Source organism: Carcharodon carcharias, chromosome 15 (assembly GCF_017639515.1).
Source record: "Carcharodon carcharias isolate sCarCar2 chromosome 15, sCarCar2.pri, whole genome shotgun sequence".
In the NCBI taxonomy this organism is placed as follows: domain Eukaryota; kingdom Metazoa; phylum Chordata; class Chondrichthyes; order Lamniformes; family Lamnidae; genus Carcharodon; species Carcharodon carcharias.
In genome coordinates, this window is record NC_054481.1 from 102,567,115 (window position 1) to 102,591,966 (window position 24,852).

Sequence of the window (24,852 nt, forward strand, 5' to 3'; positions counted from 1 at the left end):
CACTCATTGTGATTTGTTTGGAATTTTCACTCTGGCTGACTTGCTACATTAGTGGTGTCCAACCTGCAGTCCTCTTAGCCCTGGCAATTTGAATGTTGAAGCCCGCTCAGTCTTCCTTGCACTTCTGTTTTTTAATTGCTGCTTTGTCCTGCTTGATTTTGGTTAGCCAGCAAGTTTGGAAAGACTGTTCTTAGCACAGTTACCTAATTGACAAATCCTACATCAGACACCAGGGTCTGTTGGTCTCAATCAATGATTATATAAGCAAATTAATAACAACACACATTTAATGTTTGTGGCCCCCAAAGACACCCCTGTAATTATATACTGGCATGAATTTGTTGACTGCTATTTCCCTCTCAGGTTCACTCGCTGTCTCTGGTGCTGAATAAAAAGACAAATGAACTTGCCAAAGCCAATGTGTCCAAACTGGTAGCACATCTTGCGCTGATAGGTGAGTACTGATTTCTACTGCAGTATCATATACAAACATGAATTCAAGGTTAAATATGCATACATTGGGAAGGGAGGGAAGGTGTTGGGAAGGCATTGGCACCTTCAACGTACAAGCACACATTGCAAGTATAATTAAATACAATATATTATAAAGATGCCTAATAACTGTAAAATTTGATAGATCAGTGTTTGGCATTGCAGCCTATCATGCTTGAGCTAAGGTGTGCACTATCTACAAAGTTTATCCACTAGCTGATTAACCAACCATAAATACATCCGCTATGGATCCCAATACTTCATATGGAATAGTAGCAGCAACAAAATAAAAACAATCCCTTGTTAGTTATGTCTTTCAGAAGGTCAAGAAAGATAAACTGATGATGCCTGTTGTAGGCAAACTTTTAAAATTCATAATTTAAGGTGAAATTAATGAGCAACCAGCATATGTTTGTTTAAGGTAAGCTTTGCAGATAGACTTGTTTTTGAAGAAGTGACTGATTTCATAGATAAAGGGAATAGAATGGACTGTAAGTTTAAGCACTATCAGAAGATATTCCATAAGATATAGGAGGTTTAATTTAAAAAATCAGACATGCAGTATCAGCAGAGATTTTGTTAGAGCAAGTAGAGAGAAAATGTTTCCTCTGGCAAATGGGTTTGTAACCAGACGTCATAAATTTAAAATAATTGGCAAAAGAACTAGAGGAGAAATAAGACTATTTTTCTCTCTCACTGTTGTCAGGAATGCATCATCTCAACCAATGATGGAATTCTGTAGGCACTTGAAGAGGACTAGTTTTCAGGATTATGGGGGGAAAAAGCTGCAGCGTGGAATAACTTTAACAGCTCTTTCAGAAAATCGTTTCAAGCAAAACTTATTGGAGGAAATGTAGCAGCATAAATAAAATTGACTAGCAGACAAGAACCAAAAGATGTTGCATCGATTGAAGGATTAAAGGGTACAGATGAAAAGAGGGCCGAAGGATGGAATTACATAAATCCTTGAATGGAAGTGAAGGTGGATAAAGCCATTAAAAAGTAACAGCTCATTAGGTTTTATGAATAGAAACAGAGTGCAGGAACAAATTCATAAAGACTTGCGTTAATATAGTGCTCTCCATGACTATCACTTAAAACACATGACAGCCAGTGGAGTGCTTTTGAAGTGTAGCTGCTGTTCTAATGGAAGAAGCTCAAGATGCATTATATGCACAGCAAGCCCCCACAAACAGCAATGCGATAATGGCCAGATAATCTCCTGCTGTTCTTTGAAGTAGTGCCTTGGGATTTTTTACCTGAGAGGGCAGATGGGGTTCAATGTCTCATCCAGGTGACCACGCCTCCAACATTGCAGCAGTCTCTTAGCAGTGCACTGGAAAGTCAGACTTCACTTTTGTGTGCAAGCCCTGGAGTGGGACTTGAACCTGGAACCTTATGCCTCATAGGTGGAAGAGTGCTATCAACCAAGCCAAGTCTGATTGCACAGTTTGTAAACAGAATTTATTTTACCAGTACAAGCGATAGTTAGGACATAGTTACAATGCTGGATGCTGTTTTGGGGATCTGTTATAGAATGGACATTAAATTCAGAGAGAATTTAAAGTGTTAATTCACCATGATGATACCAAGGAGGCATGACACTCTAGTTGAAAGGAGAAACTTGAGATGATGGGAGTACTTCCATTGGAGCATAGAAGGCTAAGAGGAGATTTAACATATATATCTAAAATAATGAAGGATTCTGGTAGTGAATGATGCAAGACTACCTGCTCTGAATACAAAGTTAATGACCAGGGATCATCACTTGAAGATTGTCACTGAAAAGTTAGAGGATTTATTTTTCTGCAGAGTGTTGTTAGAATGTGGAATGCTTTACCAGAGAGACCCAAGTCAGGCAGCAACCATTGTATCTCTTAAGGGAAAATTGCATAAATATATGAATTCGGGGAGATGCAGGGCTGTTAGAAGAGAAAAGGTAGGAGTTGCAGAACTGCTGAGAGAACTTTTTGATTGCTCTAGCAAAGACTCAGCAAGGATCCGATGGGCTGAGTGGCTATCTTCACTGCGAACATCTATTAATTAAAAGAGAAGGATGTATTTTCGGTTGTATGTTTCCAATCATTGCACGAGTTGATTTAGAGTTGTACATGAATTGTGCATTGTAAATCATCAGTCTACTGTAGAGGTGCTGTTTTTTAAACAATTGTGAAAAAGTAGATTCTTCCCATTTACTGTCACTCTTCTCCCCACGCTCCCCCACAGCCTCCCGTGGCAGACTGTGTTCTTTCACTGAAAGTATTTAAAGAGGAGTTAGATGTATTTTTGAAATAGCAGGGAGTTCAGGGCTATGAAGAGCTAGCACGAAAGAGGAATTGAGGCATGGGGCAGGTTAGCCATGATCTGCTCCTATTTCTTACATTCTTATGTTCTCCTCAACAAATGTGGCCAAAGCAGCTGTATTTCCAAATCAAAATTAGAGGCATTTGGCCCCCAACCAGAACTGACAAATAACAGGATATCTCCACACCTGTTCCAGGAAGTTCAAACAACACCTGCCCCAAACCACTGCCAGGATATCCCTGCAACATGATCAACTTGACCCACATTCACCAAACCATTTATTGGTCAGTTCTCTCTGTTTGCTGCATTCTACTGAGTAAACAGATTACCTGAAAAACACACTATCAGTGTAGGCACATTGGTGCCAAGAAATCTCTCTGTTCCTCCCCAGGAGCATCATGCAACCTATATGCATATTGACTTCACAATGAGATATATCTGTATGCAATGTGGATATTCAATTTGAAAAGATCTACCACTAGGTGTCATCCAACTACTTTGTTATAATTTCAATTGAGAAAATGTATTAAAGGACAATAATTACACCTTAGCACAACCTCTCAATGTCCCAAAGTGCTTTACGTCCTATTAATTATTCTAAAAATATAGTTTTTATGAAAACATAACCTGATGTAATTAACAGCCTTATCTTTTTGGAGGTTTTGTCCTTGTATTTTAAGCTAATCTGCCAATTAGTTTACCCATTTGTGATTGAGCATCTAAGAATCTAGTGCTTGTTCTTTAAATAGACATTTCATTGTAGAAACTTTGACAAAAACAATCAGTTTATACAAGGTCAGGACTTGCGGATGTATCTTTGTGTACCTGGATTGAAAGTTATAGCAATTGTTGAAATGATTAATCAAATATTCAGTCCATGGGTTTCTTTGAAATGCTACTCACAAGTCAGCATGCAAGGCTGAATACTAATCTTAATACTAAAAAAAATGTTTCCTATCTGTTGACATCGCTGGACATCCTTACTGGCATAAGATGTTGTCAGTGGGCTGCCTCTTGAACTAGTTCTTGTGGGGTGGATGTTTCCACAATTAATTTAATCAAGGAATTCCAGAATACTGACCCAGGGATAATGAAAAAACAATTTGCATGTTCAAGGCAGGATAGTATGTAACTTGGAGGTGGTAGTATTCCCATTATGCTGCTGCTTTTGGCCTTACTGGTATCCTGGTGATAGAGGTCACAAGGTAGGGTAGTGTTTTCAAAGACCCTTTAGTGCATTCTGTAGATTACTGGCTAGTATGCCAGTGGTGGTGGGGCACTAGTCATAAAAAACTGTCCTGTTTCTGGGCATTTTGTATTTGTATTCTTTCAGGCTTTGAGGAATCAGGAACTGTGCTAGTTGCTGCAGAGTGCCCAGCTTCTGTTCTGTTTTTGTTGCCCCTGTGTGAATATGGCTAACTCACTGATTTTTTTGGGAGCAGTAACTCCAAAATGTTGGATGATCATTGTCGGCACTTACGTGGTGAGAATTTTATGTAGTACATGTCAGCCCAAGTGGATGGGGTGCCAATGAAGCAGGCTGTTTTGTCCCAGATGGTGTCAAGTTTCTTGACTGTTGTTGGAGCTGCACTCATCCCTGGCAAGTGGAGAGTATTCCATCACACTCCTGACTTGTGCCTTGAAGATGGTGGACAGCCTTTGGGGAGTCAGGAGGTGAGTTACTCGCCACAGGATTCCTAGCCTCTAAACTGCTCTTGTAGCCACAGTATTTATATGGCTAATCCAGTTAAGTTTCTGGTCAGTGGTAACCCCAGGATGTTGATAGTGGGGGATTCAGCAGTGGTAATGCCATTGAATGTCAAAGGTTAGATTCTGTCTTGTTGGAGATGATCATTGCCTGGCACATGTGAGGTGTGAATGTTACTTGCTACTTGTCAGCCCAAGCCTGGATGTTGTCCAGATCTTGCTGCATTTGTATATGGACTGCTTCAGTATCTGAGGAGTTACGAATGGTGCTGAATGTTGTGCAATCATCAGCGAACATCCCCACTTCTGACATTATGATGGAAGGATGGTCGTTGATGAAGCAGCTGAAGATGGTTGGGTCTAGGACACACTCTGAGGAATACCTACAGTGATGTCCTGGAACTGAGATGATTGACCTCCAAACAACCGCAACCACCTTCCTTTGTTCTAGGTAAGCCTCCAACCAATGGAGAGTTTCCCCCCGATTCCCATTGACTCCAGTTTTGCTAGAGCTCCTTTATGCCACACTCAGTCAAATGCTGCCTTGATGTCAAGGATAGTCACTCTCACCTCATCTCTGGAGTTCAGCTCTTTTAAGGCTGTAATGAGGTCAGGAGCTGAGTGGCATGGCAAAACTCAAACTGAGCATCAGTGAGCGGGCTACTGCTGAGTAAGTTCTACTTGACAGCGCTGTCGTTGGCACCTTCCATCACTTTGCAGATGATTGAGAGTAGACTGATTGGGGGTAACTGGCCAGGTTGAATTTGTTCTGCTTTTTGTGGACAGGGCATACGTGGGCAATTTTCCACATTGCCAGGTGGATGCCAGTGTTGTAGCTGCACTGGAACAGTTTGGCTAGGGGGCGCAACTAGTTCTGGAGCACAAGTTTTTGATGCTATTTCCAGAATATTTTCATGGGAAAGCCAGTTGCTCTTATCTTTCCTCTGACTTTGTGTTTGCATCCATGTCTGGATTGAATTGTACTGAAGTCAGGAGCTCAGTGGTTCTGGTGGAACCTGTTCTGAGGTGAAGGAACTTTTGACGACTCCTTCTATTAGTTCACTGATGGTTTGGAGAAGTTTGATGGATGGTCATTGGCAGTGTTAGATTTATTCTGTTTCCTTTGGATAAGATATGGCTGTAAAATTTTCCATATTGTTGGGTAATTGCTAATTTCATTGCTGTAGTGAAAAGACTAGCTCTGGTGAACAGATTTTCACTACATTTGAGTTGTTGTCAGGGCTCATAGCTTTTTCTGATCCACTACTCCAAACTGCTGCACAATGTCATGTATGTAGAACTGAATTATGTGGACACTGACACCTATGTTAGTGGAAACCTCAGGAGGAGACCAAATATGTTTGGAGACTGATAGAATTACAGCCTCCATTCAGTATTGTGATCAGCATTCCCCTTTCAGCTGACACCACCAAAATGGAATAACTGGCCAAGCCTCTTACTGCCATTTGCAATCTTGTTGTTTGTAACCTATGCAACAAAAGCCCACTTCAAAGTTTATTGTATCATTGTAGTTGTTAGCTAGAAAGTACTCTTACCTCTGAGTCGCGAACTGATTCCATGCACCATCTCAAGATGAGCACATAAACTAGTTTAGTACTTTATTACAATACTAAATGAGTGCTGCAGTGTCATTGTTGTCCTTCCGAAGAGACATTAAACTGAGGCGCTGTCTGATTGTTCATTTAGATTCCATAGCACTATTTAGAGAAGACAAGAGAGTATTTTCAATTTCCTGGCTAACTTTCCTCCTCCTACATGGCCAAAAACAAATTAACTGGTCATTCATCTCATTGTCCTTTGAGGAATCTTGCTGCGAACAAACAAGTAATTAATATTTGGTGAACCACTTTTGTAGGTTTCTGAAATGTGATAAAGCACCACATAAACATCTTGTTGCATGGTTGATTACTCCATCAATATTCTGTAGCAAACTGTAGGTACAATGTTTCACTTCAGTCAGTATTAGTGTTCCATTATTGACTGCTTCTGTATGACTTGAGTGTTTATACTAATGTTATCACTGATTTGGAATTGGTTGTCCCATGCGGTGTTGGAACACTAATATACTGCAACATTGAATGACGGGACAAAATTTCAGTCGTTGTTCCAGTCTCTGTTTCATTGCCATGGGGTGGTATTGTAAGGTGAGGCATTCTCCCCATCCTGAAGGCTTCTATCAGGGGTAAAATAACTTGTTTTTAAATCATAAGCAAAATGCTTTTAATAGATGAGTGATCATTAACAATTCCTAATGGCGCTGAGTTGACTTGGAGGCTTACTGTTACAGGATAGAGAATGAAGCAACTACATTTCTGTACTGAATTCATTAGGTAGCTAGGGAGGAAGTTGGGAGAAATATACCCTGCAAAAACTCCTCTGAAGCTGATTTTGAAAATTAAAGCATGTTGAAATATGGAATGTAATTGTGCACAGTTTCTGGTCTCCTATACTGTTTGTACATGATTGAAGCTATTCAGATTTTCTTAGTATTCTGAATTGTTTTATCGGTCAATCTGTAGGGGCCTGCCTCTGGTTTGCTAATTGTGACTGTACATTTATATTGTGCAGATGGGGACTTTGCTCTACAAGGCAGTCTCGGCAGCCTTTCGCTCAGTGATCTGACACCCCACGGAGAGCTGTACAGGGAACGTTTTACCACTAGTGGCAAAGAGGCACTTGTGTTCAACATTTACAAGTATGCATTTGTGTGTGTGTGATTGTGTGTATTAACCTTTACTTTATTCATAGAATGCTATAAATATTTTTTCTAGGTTCTTTGGAAATTAAACGGAGAAGTAAAAAAAACTCTAGCTGGGTTTTGGCATTTAATTTTGTTGGACAAAGCTACAAAATGAAAGAATAGTAGCTCTAGATTTTTAAATTATTACTGTGATATATCCATGATTCCACAGGAAGTTGAAAGGTTTGTCCTGTTCCCTCCTACAGACTCCCAGGCAGAGAATGATTTAAAAGGAACTTTACTACTGGTCAAAATTTTTCCCAATCTACTTTAGAATGTTGTACACCAGAACTGTGTGGGCAACAAAAAAATGTAAAGGAAAGATTGTAGGTGTAGGGTTGTAATGAGCATGAGCACTCGAGGGGACAAAATACAGCTGCTTTTAAATCCTGATTGACTTATCATATATTAAAAAACTGCTACTGATCTTAAAAGTTTCTTTTGCCTCAAGTAAAATATCTTCAGTACAGCTGGAATGGAGTCTCATGTTGCATTTGTACTTTTTAAAAAACTTTTCCTTTAGTTGTCCACACCTTGTGCACTTATACAACAATGGTGAGTGTATGCAGTAGACATTGCCCTCCAACTCCAAAACTTGGCTATCACCACCATCCCATTTGGTTGCTGGAAGCCTCCTTTGGGAGGACTACAGTGATTTGCCATTTTTCTATTGTTTCTCATGAATAAGTATCCAACCTCTACTTAATGTCACTCCATGATGGGCACCTGGGGAGTTGTGATCACTTGGCCTGCTCATGCTAGAGAACCAATTGGCTTTGACACCAATTGGGATACATATTGAGGCCATGATATATGAATGTTATTGATACAGTCTTAAAACTATAGTCCCCCTGTGTGAACTGTTTTTATTCTTTTTGTTAAAGCTGATCCAAATATAGATTACATTTTAACAAATCGCTGAAAACTTTTATGATACACCTTTCCATTCTTTGTTACATGAAGTTTATTGATCTTCTGCCTTGGCCATTATCCATTCCATCTCCGTGTCTGCTTCCACGTCTATAATATTGCATGACTCTGCCCCTATCTCATCCACCTGCAGCTGAAGCCAAACTCAGTTGGCACCAAGCTCAATTGTTCCAAGGCTCTCCTGGCTGACTTCCTATAATCTGCCCTCCATAAATATCAGCTGATCCAAAACTCTGTTGCCCTGATCCTGTCTCATGTCAACTTACACTCATCTATTATCTATCACCCCTCTCCCTGCTGCACCACTACCTTGGTTACCAGTTCTAAACGCCTCAAATTTTAAATTCTCACCGTTGTGTTCAAATGCCTCATATCCTTGACCCCTCCCTTTCTCTGTATCACCCATCAACATTACTGCCTGTTCCCAAACTCTCAATTCCTCTGACTCTGATCTCCAGTGCATTCCCCCCTCCTTCACCCTACCATTGGTTACCGTGCCTTCAGCTACCTCGGATCTAAGCTCCGGAATTCTGTTCTCGAGTCCTTTCATCTCTCCATCTTCCTCCCTTCTTACAATTCACCTTTTTAATCAAACTTTTAGTCACCCTTCCTACTAACTCCTACTTTGGCTTGCTGTCCACTTACACCTTTGAGAAATACCATATGCAAGTTGTTGGTGAATAAAGCAATTCTTTTTGTCTAAAACCAGGTATGGCAGAGCAGACCCGAAGCTGAAGCGAGATTGTGACATGAGAGTGAGCCTTCAAATGGCATCAGTGCAGTATGTGCACACCCAGCGTTTCCAGGCTGAGGTGGTGGCATTTATTCAGAACTTTACACAACTTCAGGACGTACTGGGGCGACAGAGAGCAGCCATAGAGGGACAAGCAGTAAGATGTTTACCTTACCAACTACTATGTGTTAAAGCAATAGTGGACCAGGAAATCTGATGTCCAGGCCAGAATAATTTTTATTAACTCTGGTTGACTTTCATTTCTTTAGTTCAGAGGCTCTGAGGCCAGTTGCAGCATGCTGAACTATGCTGATTGAAATCAGCTAACTCAGCGCAGACCTGGAACCTTATTAGCTGTGCGGCTCAATTGTACACTGCCTTTACCAAATAAGCCATTTTGAGAGAGTTGGGATCTTCCTATTTGTACCTAAAAGATTCTACTGCCTAATAATTACAAATTTCACAGTCTTCAAGAATTCAGGATGCTCTCTATTGAAAGAGAATAGAATACCATGCTAGAGTATCTGTATCAAAGAAACTGAATGCTGATAATTCATGTGATTTGTTGCTGTTTCAAATCTCTCTCGTTTCAGTATTCAATTTTAAAGAATCATGCTATGTTCAAAAGTCTGTATGTCCCACTAATTTGAAACCGTGCTGGCTGTAGTGTACCTTTGAGAAAAATATTGCTCTAGTGTTTGTCTCCAAGTGTAACTACAGTCACTGGATGGCATGAACACTTTTGAAGATCTCCATATGACAATGCAACACTCTTGACAGGACTATTTAATATGTTGGATAGTTGTGTGTTTACCAGGCAGGCAGCCTCTTATCCAGTTTTAGCTGACTGGTGCTGGGAAATGGAGGTCAATGAGGTAACATGGTCAAATTAAGTCATATAGGCTAATAGTTTGGATGCACTGTGCCATTGAACTGCTGTATGTGTGAAATTATTGATAGTGAAAGGAAGCAGTATTTAGCATATGCCAAGTTTAATGATAAATACTGAGACATTGGGATCACTAGATAAATTGGTCTGCTTGCAGCTGCTTGATTGTTGTACTGTTTTACTGTGCACCAGTTTTTCTTTTATTGCTTTGTGCTCCAAAACTTTGCTTTGGAAGAAACCCAGATTTTAAGCTTGCATATTTTAAGTTTGAGCCAGATTCCAGGATAAACCTAACCATTGCGAAAGAATGAAAACAGTTACATTTTACTGTTTTATGATCTGTGGTTCTGCGAAGTAGTTGAGATTGATTCTCCCAAACATTATGGTGTTTTTGCATACTTCTCCAGTTTCTAATGCTAATTTTCTCCTGATCTCTCTCTATACAATTATACCACTAATTTGAATTCATGCATTGGCATCAGTAGACTATCGGAAAAATTACATTTAAGCAAATAGCCTTTTTGTCTACAGCTCTTAACTTGACACTTAATTCTGCTTGCAATACCATTATTAACAAGTGACAGATGTGCAAGTGCCAGGTATCTCCATAATGTTCGACAGCATGAATGTATTCTCTGGACGTAACCCAATTTGGAAGGGCATGAATCACTTCTGAGACTTGTGACCCCAACCTCAAGCACTGCTACCATCACACCCCTCATCCCCCTGCATTGCTGAGTTTTCAGAATTCCCTAATGCCATCACTTATTTACCTGTGATAAAAACAAAAAACTGCGGATGCTGGAAATCCAAAACGAAAACAATTACCTGGAAAAACTCAGCAGGTCTGGAAAAACTCAGCAGGTCTGGCAGCATCGGCGGAGAAGAAAAGAGTTGACGTTTCAAGTCCTCATGACCCTTCAACAGAACTGAGTGAATCTAAGGAGAGGGGTGAAATATAAGCTGGTTTAAGGTGTGTGTGTGTGTGTGTGTGTGGGGGGGGGTGGTGGAGAGAAGTGGGGGTAGTGGTGTGGTTGTAGGGACAAGCAAGCAGTGAAAGGAGCACATAATCAAAAGATGTCACAGACAAAAGAACAAAAGAACACAGAGGCGTTGAAGGTGGTGATATTATCTAAACGAATGTGCTAATTAAGAATGGATGGTAGGGCACTCAAGGTACAGCTCTAGTGGGGGTGGGGTGGAAAGGCTAGCAGGGCATAAAAGATTTAAAAATAATGGAAATAGGTGGGAAAAGAAAAATCTATATAAATTATTGGAAAAAACAAAAGGAAGGGGGAAGAAACAGGGGGTGGGGATGGAGGAGGGAGTTCCAGATCTAAAGTTTTTGAATTCAATATTCAGTCCGGAAGGCTGTAAAGTGCCTAGCCGGAAGTTGAGGTGCTGTTCCTCCAGTTTGCGTGGGCTTCACTGGAACAATGCAGCAAGCCAAGGACAGACATGTGGGCAAGAGAGCAGGGCGGAGTGTTAAAATGGCAAGCGACAGGAAGGTTTGGGTCATTCTTGCAGACAGACTGCAGGTGTTCTGCAAAGCGGTCGCCCAGTTTACGTTTGGTCTCTACAATGTAGAGGAGACCGCATTGGGAGCAACAAATGCAGTAGATTAAGTTGGGGGAAATGCAAGTGAAATGCTGCTTCACTTGAAAGGAGTGTTTGGGCCCTTGGACGGTGAGGAGAGAGGAAGTGAAGGGGCAGGTGTTGCATCTTTTGCATGGGCATGGGGAGGTGCCATAGGTGGGGGTTGAGGAGTAGGGATGATGGAGGAGTGGACCAGGGTGTCCCAGAGGGAACGATCCCTACGGAATGCCGCCGGGGGGGGTGAAGGGAAGATGTGTTTGGTAGCGGCATCATGCTGGAGTTGGCGGAAATGGCGGAGGATGATCCTTTGAATGCGGAGGCTGGTGGGGTGAAAAGTGAGGACAAGGGGGACCCTATCATTTTTCTGGGAGGGAGGAGAAGGCGTGAGGGCGGATGCGTGGGAGATGGGCCGGACACGGTTGAGGGCCCTGTCAATGACCATAGGTGGAAAACCTCGGTTAAGGAAGAAGGAGGACATGTCAGAGGAAGTGTTTTTGAAGGTAGCATCATCAGAACAGATGCGACGGAGGCGAAGGAACTGAGAGAATGGGATGGAGTCCTTACAGGAAGCGGGGTGTGAGGAGCTGTCGTCGAGGTAGCTCTGGGAGTCTGTAGGCTTGTAATGGATATTGGTGGACAGTCTATCACCAGAGATTGAGACAGAGAGGTCAAGGAAGGGAAGGGAAGTGTCAGAGATGGACCATGTGAAAATAATGGAGGGGTGGAGATTGGAAGCGAAATTAATAAATTTTTCCAAGTCCCGACGAGAGCGTGAAGCAGCACTGAAGTAATCATCGATGTACCGGAGAAAGAGTTGTGGAAGGGGGCCGGAGTAGGACTGGAACAAGGAATGTTCCACACATCCCATAAAGAGACAGGCATAGCTGGGGCCCATGCGGGTACCCATAGCCACACCTTCTATTTGGAGGAAGTGAGAGGAGTTGAAGGAGAAATTGTTCAGTGTGAGAACAAGTTCAGCCAGACGGAGGAGAGTAGTGGTGGATGGGGATTGTTCGGGCCTCTGTTCGAGGAAGAAGCTAAGGGCCCTCAGACCATCCTGGTGGGGGATGGAGGTGTAGAGGGATTGGACGTCCATGGTGAAGAGGAAGCGGTTGGGGCCAGGGAACTGGAAATTGTTGATGTGACGTAAGGTGTCAGAGGAATCACGGATGTAGGTGGGAAGGGACTGGACAAGGGGAGAGAGAAGGGAGTCAAGATAACGAGAAATGAGTTCCGTGGGGCAGGAGCAAGCTGACACGATCGGTCTACCGGGACAGCTCTGTTTGTGGATTATGGGTAGGAGGTAGAAGCGGGCCGTCTGAGGTTGGGCGACTATCAGGTTGGAAGCTGTGGGAGGAAGATCTCCAGAGGAGATGAGGTCAGTGACAGTCCTGGAAACAATAGCTTGATGTTTAGTGGTGGGGTCATGGTCCAGGGAGACGTAGGAGGAAGTGTCTGTGAGTTGACGCTCAGCCTCCGCGAGGTCGATGTCAGTGCGCCAGACAACAACAGCACCACCCTTGTCAGTAGGTTTGATGACAATGTTGGGGTTGGACCTGAGAGAACGTAGTGCAGTAAGTTCAGAGAGAGACAGATTAGAATGAGTGAGAGGAGCAGAGAAATTGAGACTACTAATGTCACGCCGACAGTTCTCAATGAAAAGATCAAGAGAAGGTAAGAATCCAGAGGGAGGGGTCCAGGTGGAGGGAGAATATTGGAGGTGGGTAAAAGGATCCGTTGAACGGGGAGAGGACTCCTGCCCAAAGAAGTGAGCACGGAGACAAAGACTGCGGAAGAAGGGTTCAGCCTCGTGTAGAACCCGAAATTCATTGAGATGAAGGTATGAAACTAAATCCTTTGCTGAGCACTGAACGTTCAGCGTCGGAGAGGGGAAGGTCAGGGGGTATAGTGAATACATGGCCGGGGCTGGGATTGGAAGATGGAGTGGGGACGGAGGGACAGACAGGGGTGGAGGGTCCTAGATGGGTGTTGGTGTCGATGAGTTGTTGGAGCTTGCGTTCCTTAGCACTTGAGAGAAAGAGAAAAAGTTTCTTGTTGAGGCGTTGGATGAGACGAAGAATAAAATGAAACTGGGGGCATGCGCAGCTTTGAAAAAGGGTGCGGCGGCGGTGCTGCTGGAGGGAGAGGTCGAGTGTGTTCGGCGGCGCATGGCACTGAGTGTGGATCTCAGAATGTGATGGGAACAGCAGTCCAAGAAACGTTTTATGTCCCGGAGATACCTGTAATCCTGGGTGGGTTTGAAACAAGAGGGATGGAATTTCAGTTGAAATCCATGTGGGGTAAGTTGGAGACGGAGACAGTCACTGAGAAAGGAGATATGGCTGTGAAAGCGGATTTTAGTAAACACCTTGTCAAACACCAGGAGAGAGATGGAAAGCAATGAAGGTGAACAAGGCAAAAAAGAGATACGGAAATCTTGTCGCGGAGAGGAACAAAGCTTCTTCAAGATAGGCATTCCTTGAAGAGGAGTGGCAGTCAATTAAACAAAGAGATAAAAACAAAAAACTGAATGCTGGAAATCCAAAACAAAAACAGAATTACCAGTTTATGTTTGGTCGACCGCTTTGCAGAACACCTGCGGTCTGGCCTCAAGAATGACCCAAACCTCCCTGTCGCTTGCCATTTTAACACACCACCCTTGCTCTCTTGCCCACATGTCTGTCCTTGGCTTGCTGCATTGTTCCAGTGAAGCCCAACACAAACTGGAGGAACAGCACCTCATCTTCCAACTAGGCACTTTACAGCCTTCCGGACTGAATATTGAATTCAACAACTTTAGAACCTCAACTCCCTCCTCCATCCCCACCCCCTTTCTGTTTCTTCCCCCTTCCTTTTGTTTTTTTCCAATAATTTATATAGATTTTTCTTTTCCCACCTTTTTCCATTATTTTTAAATCTTTTATGCCCTGCTAGCCTTTCCACCCCACCCCCACTAGAGCTATACCTTGAGTGCCCTACCATCCATTCTTAATTAGCACATTCATTTAGATAATATCACCACCTTCTGTGTTCTTTTGTCTGTGACATCTTTTGATTATCTGCTCCTATCACTGCTTGCTTATCCCTACAACCACACCACCCCCCCCACTTCTCTCCCCCCCTCCCTGCCCCCCTTTAAACCAGCTTATATTTCACCCCTTTCCTTAGGTTCACTCTGTTCTGCTGAAGGGTCATGAGGACTCGAAACATCAACTCTTTTCTTCTCCGCCGATGCTGCCAGACCTGCTGAGTTTTTCCACTTACTTACCTGTGTATGACTTAAAGATTTTTCTTACTGAATTCCTAGTTCAATATTAATTGCACTGCTAGATATTTTTCATGCTTAATGTGGGTAAAATTTCATTTCCCACAAGTACTCTGTACTGAAACCCTAGTAGCAACACAGTTAACATGAAGTTTTGACGGTGGATACACAGCTAAATTGTCATAATCTGACTGCTCTTTAGAGATGCTGACTGACCTGCCATGTTATTTGCAGCATTCTCTGTAATGAAAATACATCATTATTTTCTTCCTGCTACTGAATCTGATTTTATTGTCTTCCTGATCGATTGGTTTCTATTTAATTTCTTGCTATTCTGGTTTTCATCACTTTTCTTCTGTGCATAGGAATACTTGAGAATGCTTTCTGTCAGAAGAAGTTGTTTAAAAATAAAATATAGTAATAAATGGAATCAGCAGCCAAGAAGTTAGGAGCAAAAAACGCAAAGACAGTGAAGAGCAGGAAAAGAAGCTGATTTCAGAAAGGCATAGACATTTTGCAAAAGTTAAAGGAAAGCAGGATGACATTAGCCTAGATTTTTCCTAATGGTGCTCCTGCCAGTGTTCACTCAAAATTGCTCTTTTGCGCAACCATGCAGCAACCTGGAAGGTACTCCGCTGGCCACTCACAGGTTGTTCCCTTTAAGAAAAAGAATGTATGCAGCTGCATTCGTGGTCCTTGCCATAGAAAAATATTAAAGGATTTAATTTAAATTTAATCCCAATTTAAAATTTGAAAAATTGAAACAGACAGGTTACAAACAATGTAAAAAAAATGGATGCTGCTGATTTTGAAGCAACACTGATTTTTTTTTATTCATTCTTAGGACGTGAGCAGAACTGGAAAGACCAGCATTTGTTGCCTATCCCTAATTGCACTTTGTGCAGGTGATGGGGGGGAATGAGACACCGCCTTGAACAGTTGCAGTCCATGTACTGTAGGTACACCAGTGGGACCAGCTGAGTTGCTGCTGCAGAGGGCTGGCATGCACATGATGAACTGACAGGCCTCCCTCTGTACTGTAACCATTAGATGATTCTATACCCAGTACTATATCAATGTTTGAACATATGCAGTACAGCATCAGTGTGAACATACCCAGTATAGCATCAGTGTGAACATACCCAATGCAGCATCAGCGTGAACATATCCAGTGCAGCATCAGCGTGAACATACCCAGTGCAGCATCAGCGTGAACATACCCAGTGCAGCATCAGCGTGAACGTACCCAGTGCAACATCAGCGTGTGAATATACACAGTACAATATCAGTGTGGATGTACAACCAGCACAGTATCAGTGTTTTTTTATTCATTCTTTGGATGTGTATATCGCTGGCGATGCCAGCATTTATTGCCCATCCCTAATTGCCTTTGAGAAGGTGGATATGAGCTGTCTTCTTGAACCAGTGCAGTCCATGTGGTACATCCACAGTGCTGTTAAGGAGGGAGTTCCAGTATTTTGATCCAGCAACGGTGAACAAATGGCAGCATAGTTCCAAGTCAGGATGGTGTGTGACTTGGAAGGAAACTTGCAGGTGTTTGTCTTACCATGCGTCTGCTGCCCTTGTCCTTCTAGGTGGTAGAGGTCCTGAATTTGTAAAGTGCTATGGAAGAAACATTAACAAGTTGTTGCAGTACATCTTGTAGATGGTACACACTGCTGCCACTGTGGGTCGGTGGTGGACGGAGTGGGATGTTTAAGGTGATGGATGTTATGCTGATAGAATGGGCTACTTCCTTTTCTCAGTTGGTGTTAAGCTTGAATATTGTTGGAGCTGCACTCATCTAGGAAAGTTAGAATATTCCATTGCACCCCTCACTTGTGCCTTGCATATGTTGTTAGGATCTGGGGAGACAAGAGGTGAGTTACTCATTTCAGAATCACAGCTTCTGACCTGTTCTTGTAATCACCAGTATATATACATATGGCTGGTCCCATTGATTTCCTGATCAATGGTAAACCCCCCCGCCCCACCCCCCTACCGGCTAGGATTTTGATGCTGAGAGATTCAGCAATGGTAATACTGTTGAATGTCATGGGGAGGCGGTTGGATTCCGTCTTGTTGGGGATGGTCATTGCTCAGCACTTGTGTGGCGCGAATGTATCTTGCCTCTTATCAGTCCAAGCTTGGATGTTGCCTAGGTCTTGGTGCATGCGGGCACAGACTGCTTCAGTATCTAAGAAGTTGCAAACGCTACTGAACACTTCAATCATCAACAAACTTTGCCAATTGTTACAGGGAAGGCCATTGGTGAAGCAGCTGAAGGTGGCTGGGCCTAATCTGAGGAGCTCCTGCAGCAATGTCCTGGGACTGAGATGATTGACCTCCAATAACCACAGCCAAGTACTTTTGTGGTAAAGACTCAAACCTGTGGAGGTTTAATCCCTGATTCCCATTGACCAATTTTCAAGGGCTCCTTGATGCCATTCTAGACAAAAGCTGCCTTGAATGTCAAGGATATTCACCCTCACCTCACCTCTGGGATTCAACTCTTTGTCTGCATTTGGACCAAGGCTGCATTGAGGTCTAGAGCTTAGTGGCCCTAGTGGAACCCGATCTGAACACCAGTGAGCAAGTTGTTGCTGAGTTAGTGCACTTTGAATACACTGTCAACAACAATTCCCATCAGTTTGCTGATGATTGAGAGGAGATTGAAAGGGTGGTAATTGGCCAGAATGGATTTGTCCTTCCTGACTTTTGTGCACAAGCTATACCTGGCCAATTTTCTACTTTGTCAGGTAGATACCTGTATTGTAACTGTGTTCATCCAAAAATGTGGGCCACGGACTCCAAAGGGAACACAGGTGAATACTGAGAAAGGTATTGAAATGACTCTTGAATCAGTGCTGTTGGTAATATAATTACATTGTGTTTTGAGCTTCTTTTTGATTGGTATTTTTCTTTCCCTTTTTTTCTCTTTAAGTCATTCATTGCTGCCTTTTGCTATTCTGTTCCTCCATGAACCAAAGAGTGGGTCTCAGATTTAGTGGCTACATTAATTTTGCTCAGGCTAATGGCTTAAGTTTATGTGGTTTTGGAATTGTCTTCACCACGTTTTTCCTACTTGCCTCACGAGGGAGCTCTATTACAGCTTGGTGTTCTGTTTCAGATTATGTGAGTGTTGGTGAATTTGAATAATACAAAAGCAAAGTACTGCGGATTCTGGAAATCGGAAGTATAAACAAAAATTGCTGGAAACACTCAAGTCTGGCAGCATCAGTGGAGAGATAAACAGATCAAATGTTTCAGGTCTGTAACCTTTCATCAGAATTCTGGAGACAGGTCACAGACCTGAAATGTTAACTCTTTAGGCTTTTTCCACTCCTGTTTGCGGTGGGCATCATGGCAAGTGGAGGGTAGAATTCAGCGTGAGGGGCGGAAATTGGTTTCACACTGACATGAAATCACAGCGGGATTTTAAGATGGTACCTACCATGACAGACTGTGAATCCCACTGGAGTGAAAGCAATTTACATCCCACTAATGGATGCAAAGTAAGGCCCGACTAGAATTGTCCCCTCCACAGTCGTTTTACCGTTTTATTGATGGTAAAACACACCGATCTAGACCACGTCTGGACAAGCATGACGTGCAGAAGTTGGGGCTTACGTTTAGGGCCTTGCTCAGATTGCAGCCATCCAAGGAGATGATGATGCTGGAGGCCTACAGCTACTGGACCCTGGAGGAACACATGCGTCGCATGATGGGTAGATCCTCATGCACATGGTTCTGCTGTAAAGCCGCTTCTGGATGGTGGGAGGTCTCCACGCAGCAACCTCAACTTCGCTGAGGCTTCAGACGTGCTTCAGAACTCCTGGAACTTTGCCATGGGCAGGTACAAATAAGTGGCGAAGGGTAGGATTGAGGAAGGTCTAGGTGTGAGTGGGAGAGGAAGGTGTACTGGGGTCGGGGGGGATGTGAGGTTGGGATGGGAGGGGTGGAAAAGGTGCCTGGGGGTGGGGTTGGGAGGGGGCAGATGTGTCGGGGGTGTGAAGTTGGAGGAGGGGCAAAGATGGCGGAGCGGGGTGAAATTGGATGGGGTGGCAGGGGTGTTGGGGATGAAGTTGGGAGGGGGTGGGAGGTGTAAGGGGGGAAGGTGTAAGGACGTGCAGGGAGAGGGGAAGGTGTAAGTGGGGAGGAAGATGTAAGGAGGAGCATATGGAGGGGGGCAAAGTATAAGTTGGGCGTGGAATGTCCAGGTGCAAGGGAGGGGTCTGTGGAGACAATGACTGCCTCCTGGGGAGTGAACTCAGGGTGGGCGTGTTGGGGTGGAATGGTGAGTGTGAGAGGGGGCAGAGGGAACCTGTAGGGTGGGAGGCTGATGGTGCATCAGTACTGTAGAAGAGACAGCAAGGGTGGTTGGCGGGGACACAGAGGCATACATGGACAATGGGTGTGAGCAGGAGGAGGTTGGGGAGATCAGCGTGAATGGGGGTGGGATTTTCAGGAAAGTAGGGAACGTGCACATTCACCTGGACGTTCGTGAAGGAGAAGGGTTCGGGCTGTAGGGTAACGTTGGGGAGGTCGAAGGTGATGCAAGAAGGGTCGACTATAATGGGGGAAAAGGATGGGTGACTGGGGGATAGGAAAGGATGGAGGAGCTCATAAAAAACTTAATAACTTCCATGCTGCGCAAATTGAAAGTGAGGGAGCCTCGTGTTGGACGGGCACAGGTGCTGCGTGGAAGTGCGTTCAGCGGGTGGGCAGAGATGCAGGTCAGCTCAGATGGACAACTGAAAGAGAACCCCAGCAGGCAGCACTGAAAATGCTTGGGACGGTGAGATAATTTTGATGGATGAAGGCTCCATGTGCATGCGAAAGTGCTTGCAGCAGGCTCTGAAAGGCCCTGCGTTCTCAGAATTTTTTACCTTTTCTAGGCCTACCATTTCTGGGTGTTGTCCTGACATCTGCAGCAGAGGTGGATACAGCCTGTGCAATGGTTGGCCCTGTTAACTTCAGCGTGTGTCCTCAGGAGAGCCCAGCCCTTGCAGGCCCCGGCTTGCTTTGGCTGTCTCCTGTGGGCCAGTTGCTCCCTCTGTGGTGACGTGGGACAGAGTTGAGGGGTTCACAGGCAAAGGGGACTCGGAGGGAGCAGAAAGCCTCTGAGATTCGTGAGTGGATGACCCAGGGGTCCAGCTGCCACTCCTCCTTCCTTCTGGCGCCTGAAGGCCCCAGCCTGACTCCTTGAGGGGAAGGAATACTTGGAGGAATGTCGAGGTGCCCGGTTTCCCCCTCGCATTGCCACTGTAGTAACTCACCCATGGCTACAATGATGGCGTGCAAGTCTGCGTGCACCTCCCCTCCGTTCTGCTGGACCAGGGTCTCCATGGCGTCCGCCATCCTTCCCACGGGGACCTCCATGCACACACATGTGGACACCTTTTCAGAGACCAGGCATATGCACTCCTCCAATTCGCTTGCAACTCTGTTGAAGGCTTCCAACAGCTCTGTATAATGTTCCCCTACATTCTGCTGACTCTCCACGATGAGTTGGAAAGCCGAATCCAGAGGTTTGTCATCTGACTTCAACCTGACAAATGCCTCTTCCCAAGCAGTCCTCCGACTGCTGGGGAGCTTGGCTGAACCTGCCTCCAAATGGCATCCAAAAGGCGCTCCAGTGAAACGTTACTACATTTGGGGCTATCGTCTTATTTGCTTTTGGGGCCATCTGTCACCTGGAGCAGTTCTGGCTTGTAGACAAAAAGTAGGCTGCGCTACGGTGTGCTTTAAATATGCGGTCCGGAGCGAGGAAGCACTGAGGTCACGGCGTGGCAGGCAAATCCGAACATTCCCGCCAGCGACCCAGTATGTTTACTGTGACTTCATTATTAATGAGGCTGGAAAGTGGGCGATATGCCACAAGAACCCACCATTGCAGCCAGCAAGAAAAACGTCATTTTTCACTCCCGCTACCACAGTCAGTGCAATTCAAGGGTGATTCCGCTCTGCCTCTCCATGGGTGCTGCCAGACCTGCTGAGTGATGCCAGCATTTTCTGTTTTCATTTGTTAACAGCAAGTAAAGTTGGGGTTCCAGTTTGTTTGTCTGAGCCAGCCATTCTCACCCTGTTAACACACTGAGCAAAGTGGCAGCATCTGTTCACAATCTTAAAAATGTCAATTTAGTGGGAAATTGCTGTATAACATTTGTTTTACTTCATTTTTCTTCTTTATTCTTTAAGGTCAGTGCTCATAATTCACTATTTTTATCAATTTCATGTGCATATTTTGAAAATTACGGAAGCTATATTTTGCAAGCTCAACTCTAATAAGTGTCTCTTTGCAGCAGCAATTCTGAACTTTTCACGTTACCTTTAATTTTCATCTTGATTGCCCTGAAAAGAAATTCAGATTAAAGGATCTCTAATCAAAAAGTTAACTTGCTGTTTCTCTTTTCAGTTGCTCGGTAGATCTGTTATTTATTTCCAACATTTTCTATTTTTAATTTCCTTACTCAGTGGATTGCATGTGGAGTTGCCAACATCAGCAATGTACCTCATGGCATTGCTGAGAGCTGTTATGTGTAAATTGGTACAAATAGTTGTGTATTTGAGCCTGTTGCCAGTGTTGAGCTATGTTTGGCAGTAACCCTCTGGGGCCAATAGCTAAATATCACACAGATGGCCTCACTCTGGAATTTTCTTGTGATGCTGATGATAATTCCACTCCTGTGCAGAATTCTGAGAATAAGGCTAATGAAAAGCAGATGCAGTTTAACTCTTGTCCTGCTAAATAAACAGCAATTCTATATGGTTAGGGCATGGAGTACTGCAATATGTGATATGATCCACACCCAACTGAATGAGCAAATAACTTGTCGATGAAACAGTCTACTTAACCATAAGGCCATATGGTTAAATTGTAGACCCAGCCATTCATTAGGCATTGGCAGCTCTCCTTGGTGAAATTTCCTGGTGTTGGATAGGCTTCCTAATGGAATGACTCAGCACTCCCTAGTGCTGCATCTATGGGAGAGGCAGCATTTATCTATAGCAGGCATTGACCAACGGAAATACATTTACTTCAAATAAAAGCAAGATACTGCAGATGCTGGAAATCTGAAATGAAAACAAAAATGGTTGGAAAAACTTAGCAGGTCCTGCAGCATCTGTAGAGAGAAAGAGTTAACGTTTCGAGTCCAGCTGACTCTTCAGAGCTAAAGAGAAGTAGAAATGTGGTGAAATATCTACTGGATAAGGGAGGTGGGACAGATGAAGCTGGATAGAAGGCCAGTGATTGGTGGAGGCAAAGGAGTGATTGCAAAAGATATCATAAACAAAAGGCCAAAATGGTGTTGATGGTGGTGATACTGGCTAAAGGAGGTGCAAATGGTGAAATTAAGAGTAGAAAGCAGGATGAGCCAGTGACAGATGGCCCTAGTGGTGTGGTGGGTCGCATGTCAGTCCTTGGCTTGCTGCGATGTTCCAGTGAAGCACAACGCAAACTGGAGGAACAGCACCTCATCTTTCAATTAGGCACTTTGCAGCCTTCCAGACTTAACGTTGAGTTCAACAAATTCAGATCATGAACTCACTCCTCCATCCTCACCCCTTTTTTTCAATTTTTAAAAAAAAAATTTTATATATACAATTTTTTTCCACCTATTTCTATTATTATTTTTTACATTTACTTCAGGCTGGTTGTGGAAAGGTTCACTGACATAGACTCTGTTTGCCCTCCCAGATTGGCTGAAAGATCCCATAGCACTATCAGCAGAAGAGCATGGCAGTTCTCCAATGTCCTGGCTAACATTTACTCTATAATCACCACTGGCAGAACAGATTATCTGGTTGTTACTGTTTGGAGTCTATGCAACGTGCATAATTGACTATTGCATTTCCCTGCATTAAGCAGTGTCTGCAGTTCAGAAGCACTTAATAATTGGCTGTGAAGTGCTTTGTGATGTACCTAGATCATTGGGCACTGTGAATTTAACTTCTTTCTTCCACAGTAAGTGGTATTGTATTAACATGTGGACAGCAAAGGGATTAGAGGGAGCTGATATCTGAGCTTTGTTTGGTGATGTGAACGAAAAGATCCATGGTTCAAGCAGATGTCATATGTTAATGCAGTAAATACTGCTGAGTACTATTGATGAAAATTATCATGGAAATAGAGACTACTTTGGAAACCTAAATCTATGCCTCTAGCCCTTTGCATAATACAGAAGCTGTAAGAAGCCTTAAATGCTGAGCAAATCACTATGTTAAAGGGGGTTCCACAGTTTTGGATCAATACATAAGTTATAGTTTTTGACTTTATTTTCAAGCTGAAAATCTCAAAGGACTGTGGAGCAAGCTTTGGTTTTGGGATACCATATCTTTCTGAATGACAACCTGGTAGATGAGTGAGCACAAGGTACATTCTGCTGGAACAAAAACAAAAATACCTGGAAAAACTCAGCAGGTCTGATAGCGTCTGAGGAGAGGAATACAGTTAATGTTTTGAGTCCGTATGACCCTTCATCAGAACTAAGGAAATAGAGAAATGGGGTGAAATATAAGTTGGTAGAGGAGGGTGGGACAGGTAGAGCTCGATAGGGGGCCAGTGATAGTTGAAGGCGAAGAAGAGATTGCCAAAGATATCATAGACAAAAGGACAAGGGGGTGTTGACGGTGGTGATATTATCTAAGGAATGTGCTAATGGGGACATTAAGGGCAGCAAGCAGGACAAGCTAGTGGCAGATGGCCCTGGTGGGGGTGGGTTGGGGGGAAAGGACGAAATGGGCTAAAAGGTGGAGATAAAACAATAGATCAAAATAAATTTAAAAATAGATGGGAAAAGAAAAAAGGAATTTGTAAAAAAATGATAAATTATTTGAAAGGGGGTGGGGATGGAGGAGACAGTTCATGATCTGAAATTGTTGAACTTAATTTTAAGTCCAGAAGGCTGTAAAGTGCCTAGTCGGAAGATGAGGTGCTGTTCCTCCAGTTTGTGTTGAGCTTCACTGCTGGCTTGTAGAAGCTGGCTGAATTGGGAAGTTGAGCAATAGTTGGCCGCTATCCTGGCCGCAATATTTATGATGCCATCAAGGGAGTGCATCTAGCCTCTCTTGGCCTTTCTGGAGACAAGAGAATCGCTGAAGTCAGGGCTGCAATCAGCAACATCTCAGAAAAACTGAAGGGGGTGATCAATGCTAACTCAGGCACTTGCATGATAAATTGGTTTCTGAATTGCATTGAATAAAATTTCACTTTCATAATGCTTCATCACAATCCTCAGAAACATACAGCTTCAAATACAGTGAATTGTTTTGAAATGCAGTAACTGTTATGTTGTAGGCGAATGCAGCAGCCACTTTGTACTTAAACATCTGAGATATGAGAACTTGGCAGGCAGTAAACTCACGGGATTGGTGGAACACTGGTTTTACACCCTGGTCAATATTACTGTCTACTGACTTCTTTAAAGAGTAAAATCAGACGGGGTGTGAAACCAGTGTTACTCCCAATGTTGGTAACTTCCTGGATTAGTTTTAAATTGCCCATGAGGTCTTTGGGCATAAACATCAAGATCCTGTAAACATCAGTAAACTTAATGTAGCATTGGTTGAAAGTGGAATGTTAGGCAGGGTACAAGGAGAACCACTGATCATCTGCATACAGTAGCATGGTGGGATTTTTAATATCCACTGAATCACATGAGCAGTTTAATGTCTCACCTGAAATTCTCCAAGGGTCAGTGCCCTGTGAAAGGACAACGTGGAACAAGTAACAGATGTCCCTATTGGGGGTAGGGTGGGGGGAGGGGACAGTGGTTTGGGAAAAAGGATAGAAAAACAGGATAAATGAATAAAAGAAGAAAAATAAAAATAAGTAGATAAAAAATGAAAATAAATTTTAAAAAAGGGATTTAAAAAGGGGTGAAGATAGAGGAAAGAGTTCATGGTCTTTCTATCTTCACCCCTTTTTAAATCCCTTTTCCTAAATTTATTTTTATTTTTTATCTACTTATTTTTATTTATTTTTTATTTTTCTTCATTTATTCATAGGTTTATCCCTTTTTTTTAACCTCCCCCCTTTTAATCCCTTTTTCTATCCCTTTATCCCCAACCACCACCCCCTCCCCCCACCCCACCCCCAGTAGGGCCATCTGTTACTCGTTCCATGTTCTTTCACAGAGCGCTGACCCTTGTTCTGCTATTAACACATTCTG

General features: G+C 43.4%; 1 protein-coding gene across 2 annotated transcripts in view; it reads left to right on the plus strand.

Annotated features, from left to right (window-relative positions):
* vps13d (vacuolar protein sorting 13 homolog D) overlaps positions 1 to 24,852 on the plus strand; it is a 281,437-nt gene that overhangs the window by 61,634 nt on the left and 194,951 nt on the right. For both annotated transcript variants that reach the window (XR_005945250.1, XM_041205688.1), the window contains exons 21-23: positions 364 to 454; positions 7,093 to 7,219; positions 8,904 to 9,084. Coding sequence is in view for 1 of the 2 variants with exons in the window: in XM_041205688.1 (XP_041061622.1) it covers positions 364 to 454; positions 7,093 to 7,219; positions 8,904 to 9,084 (399 nt within the window). In the remaining variant the exon portion in view is untranslated. The remainder of the gene's footprint in view (positions 1 to 363; positions 455 to 7,092; positions 7,220 to 8,903; positions 9,085 to 24,852) is intronic.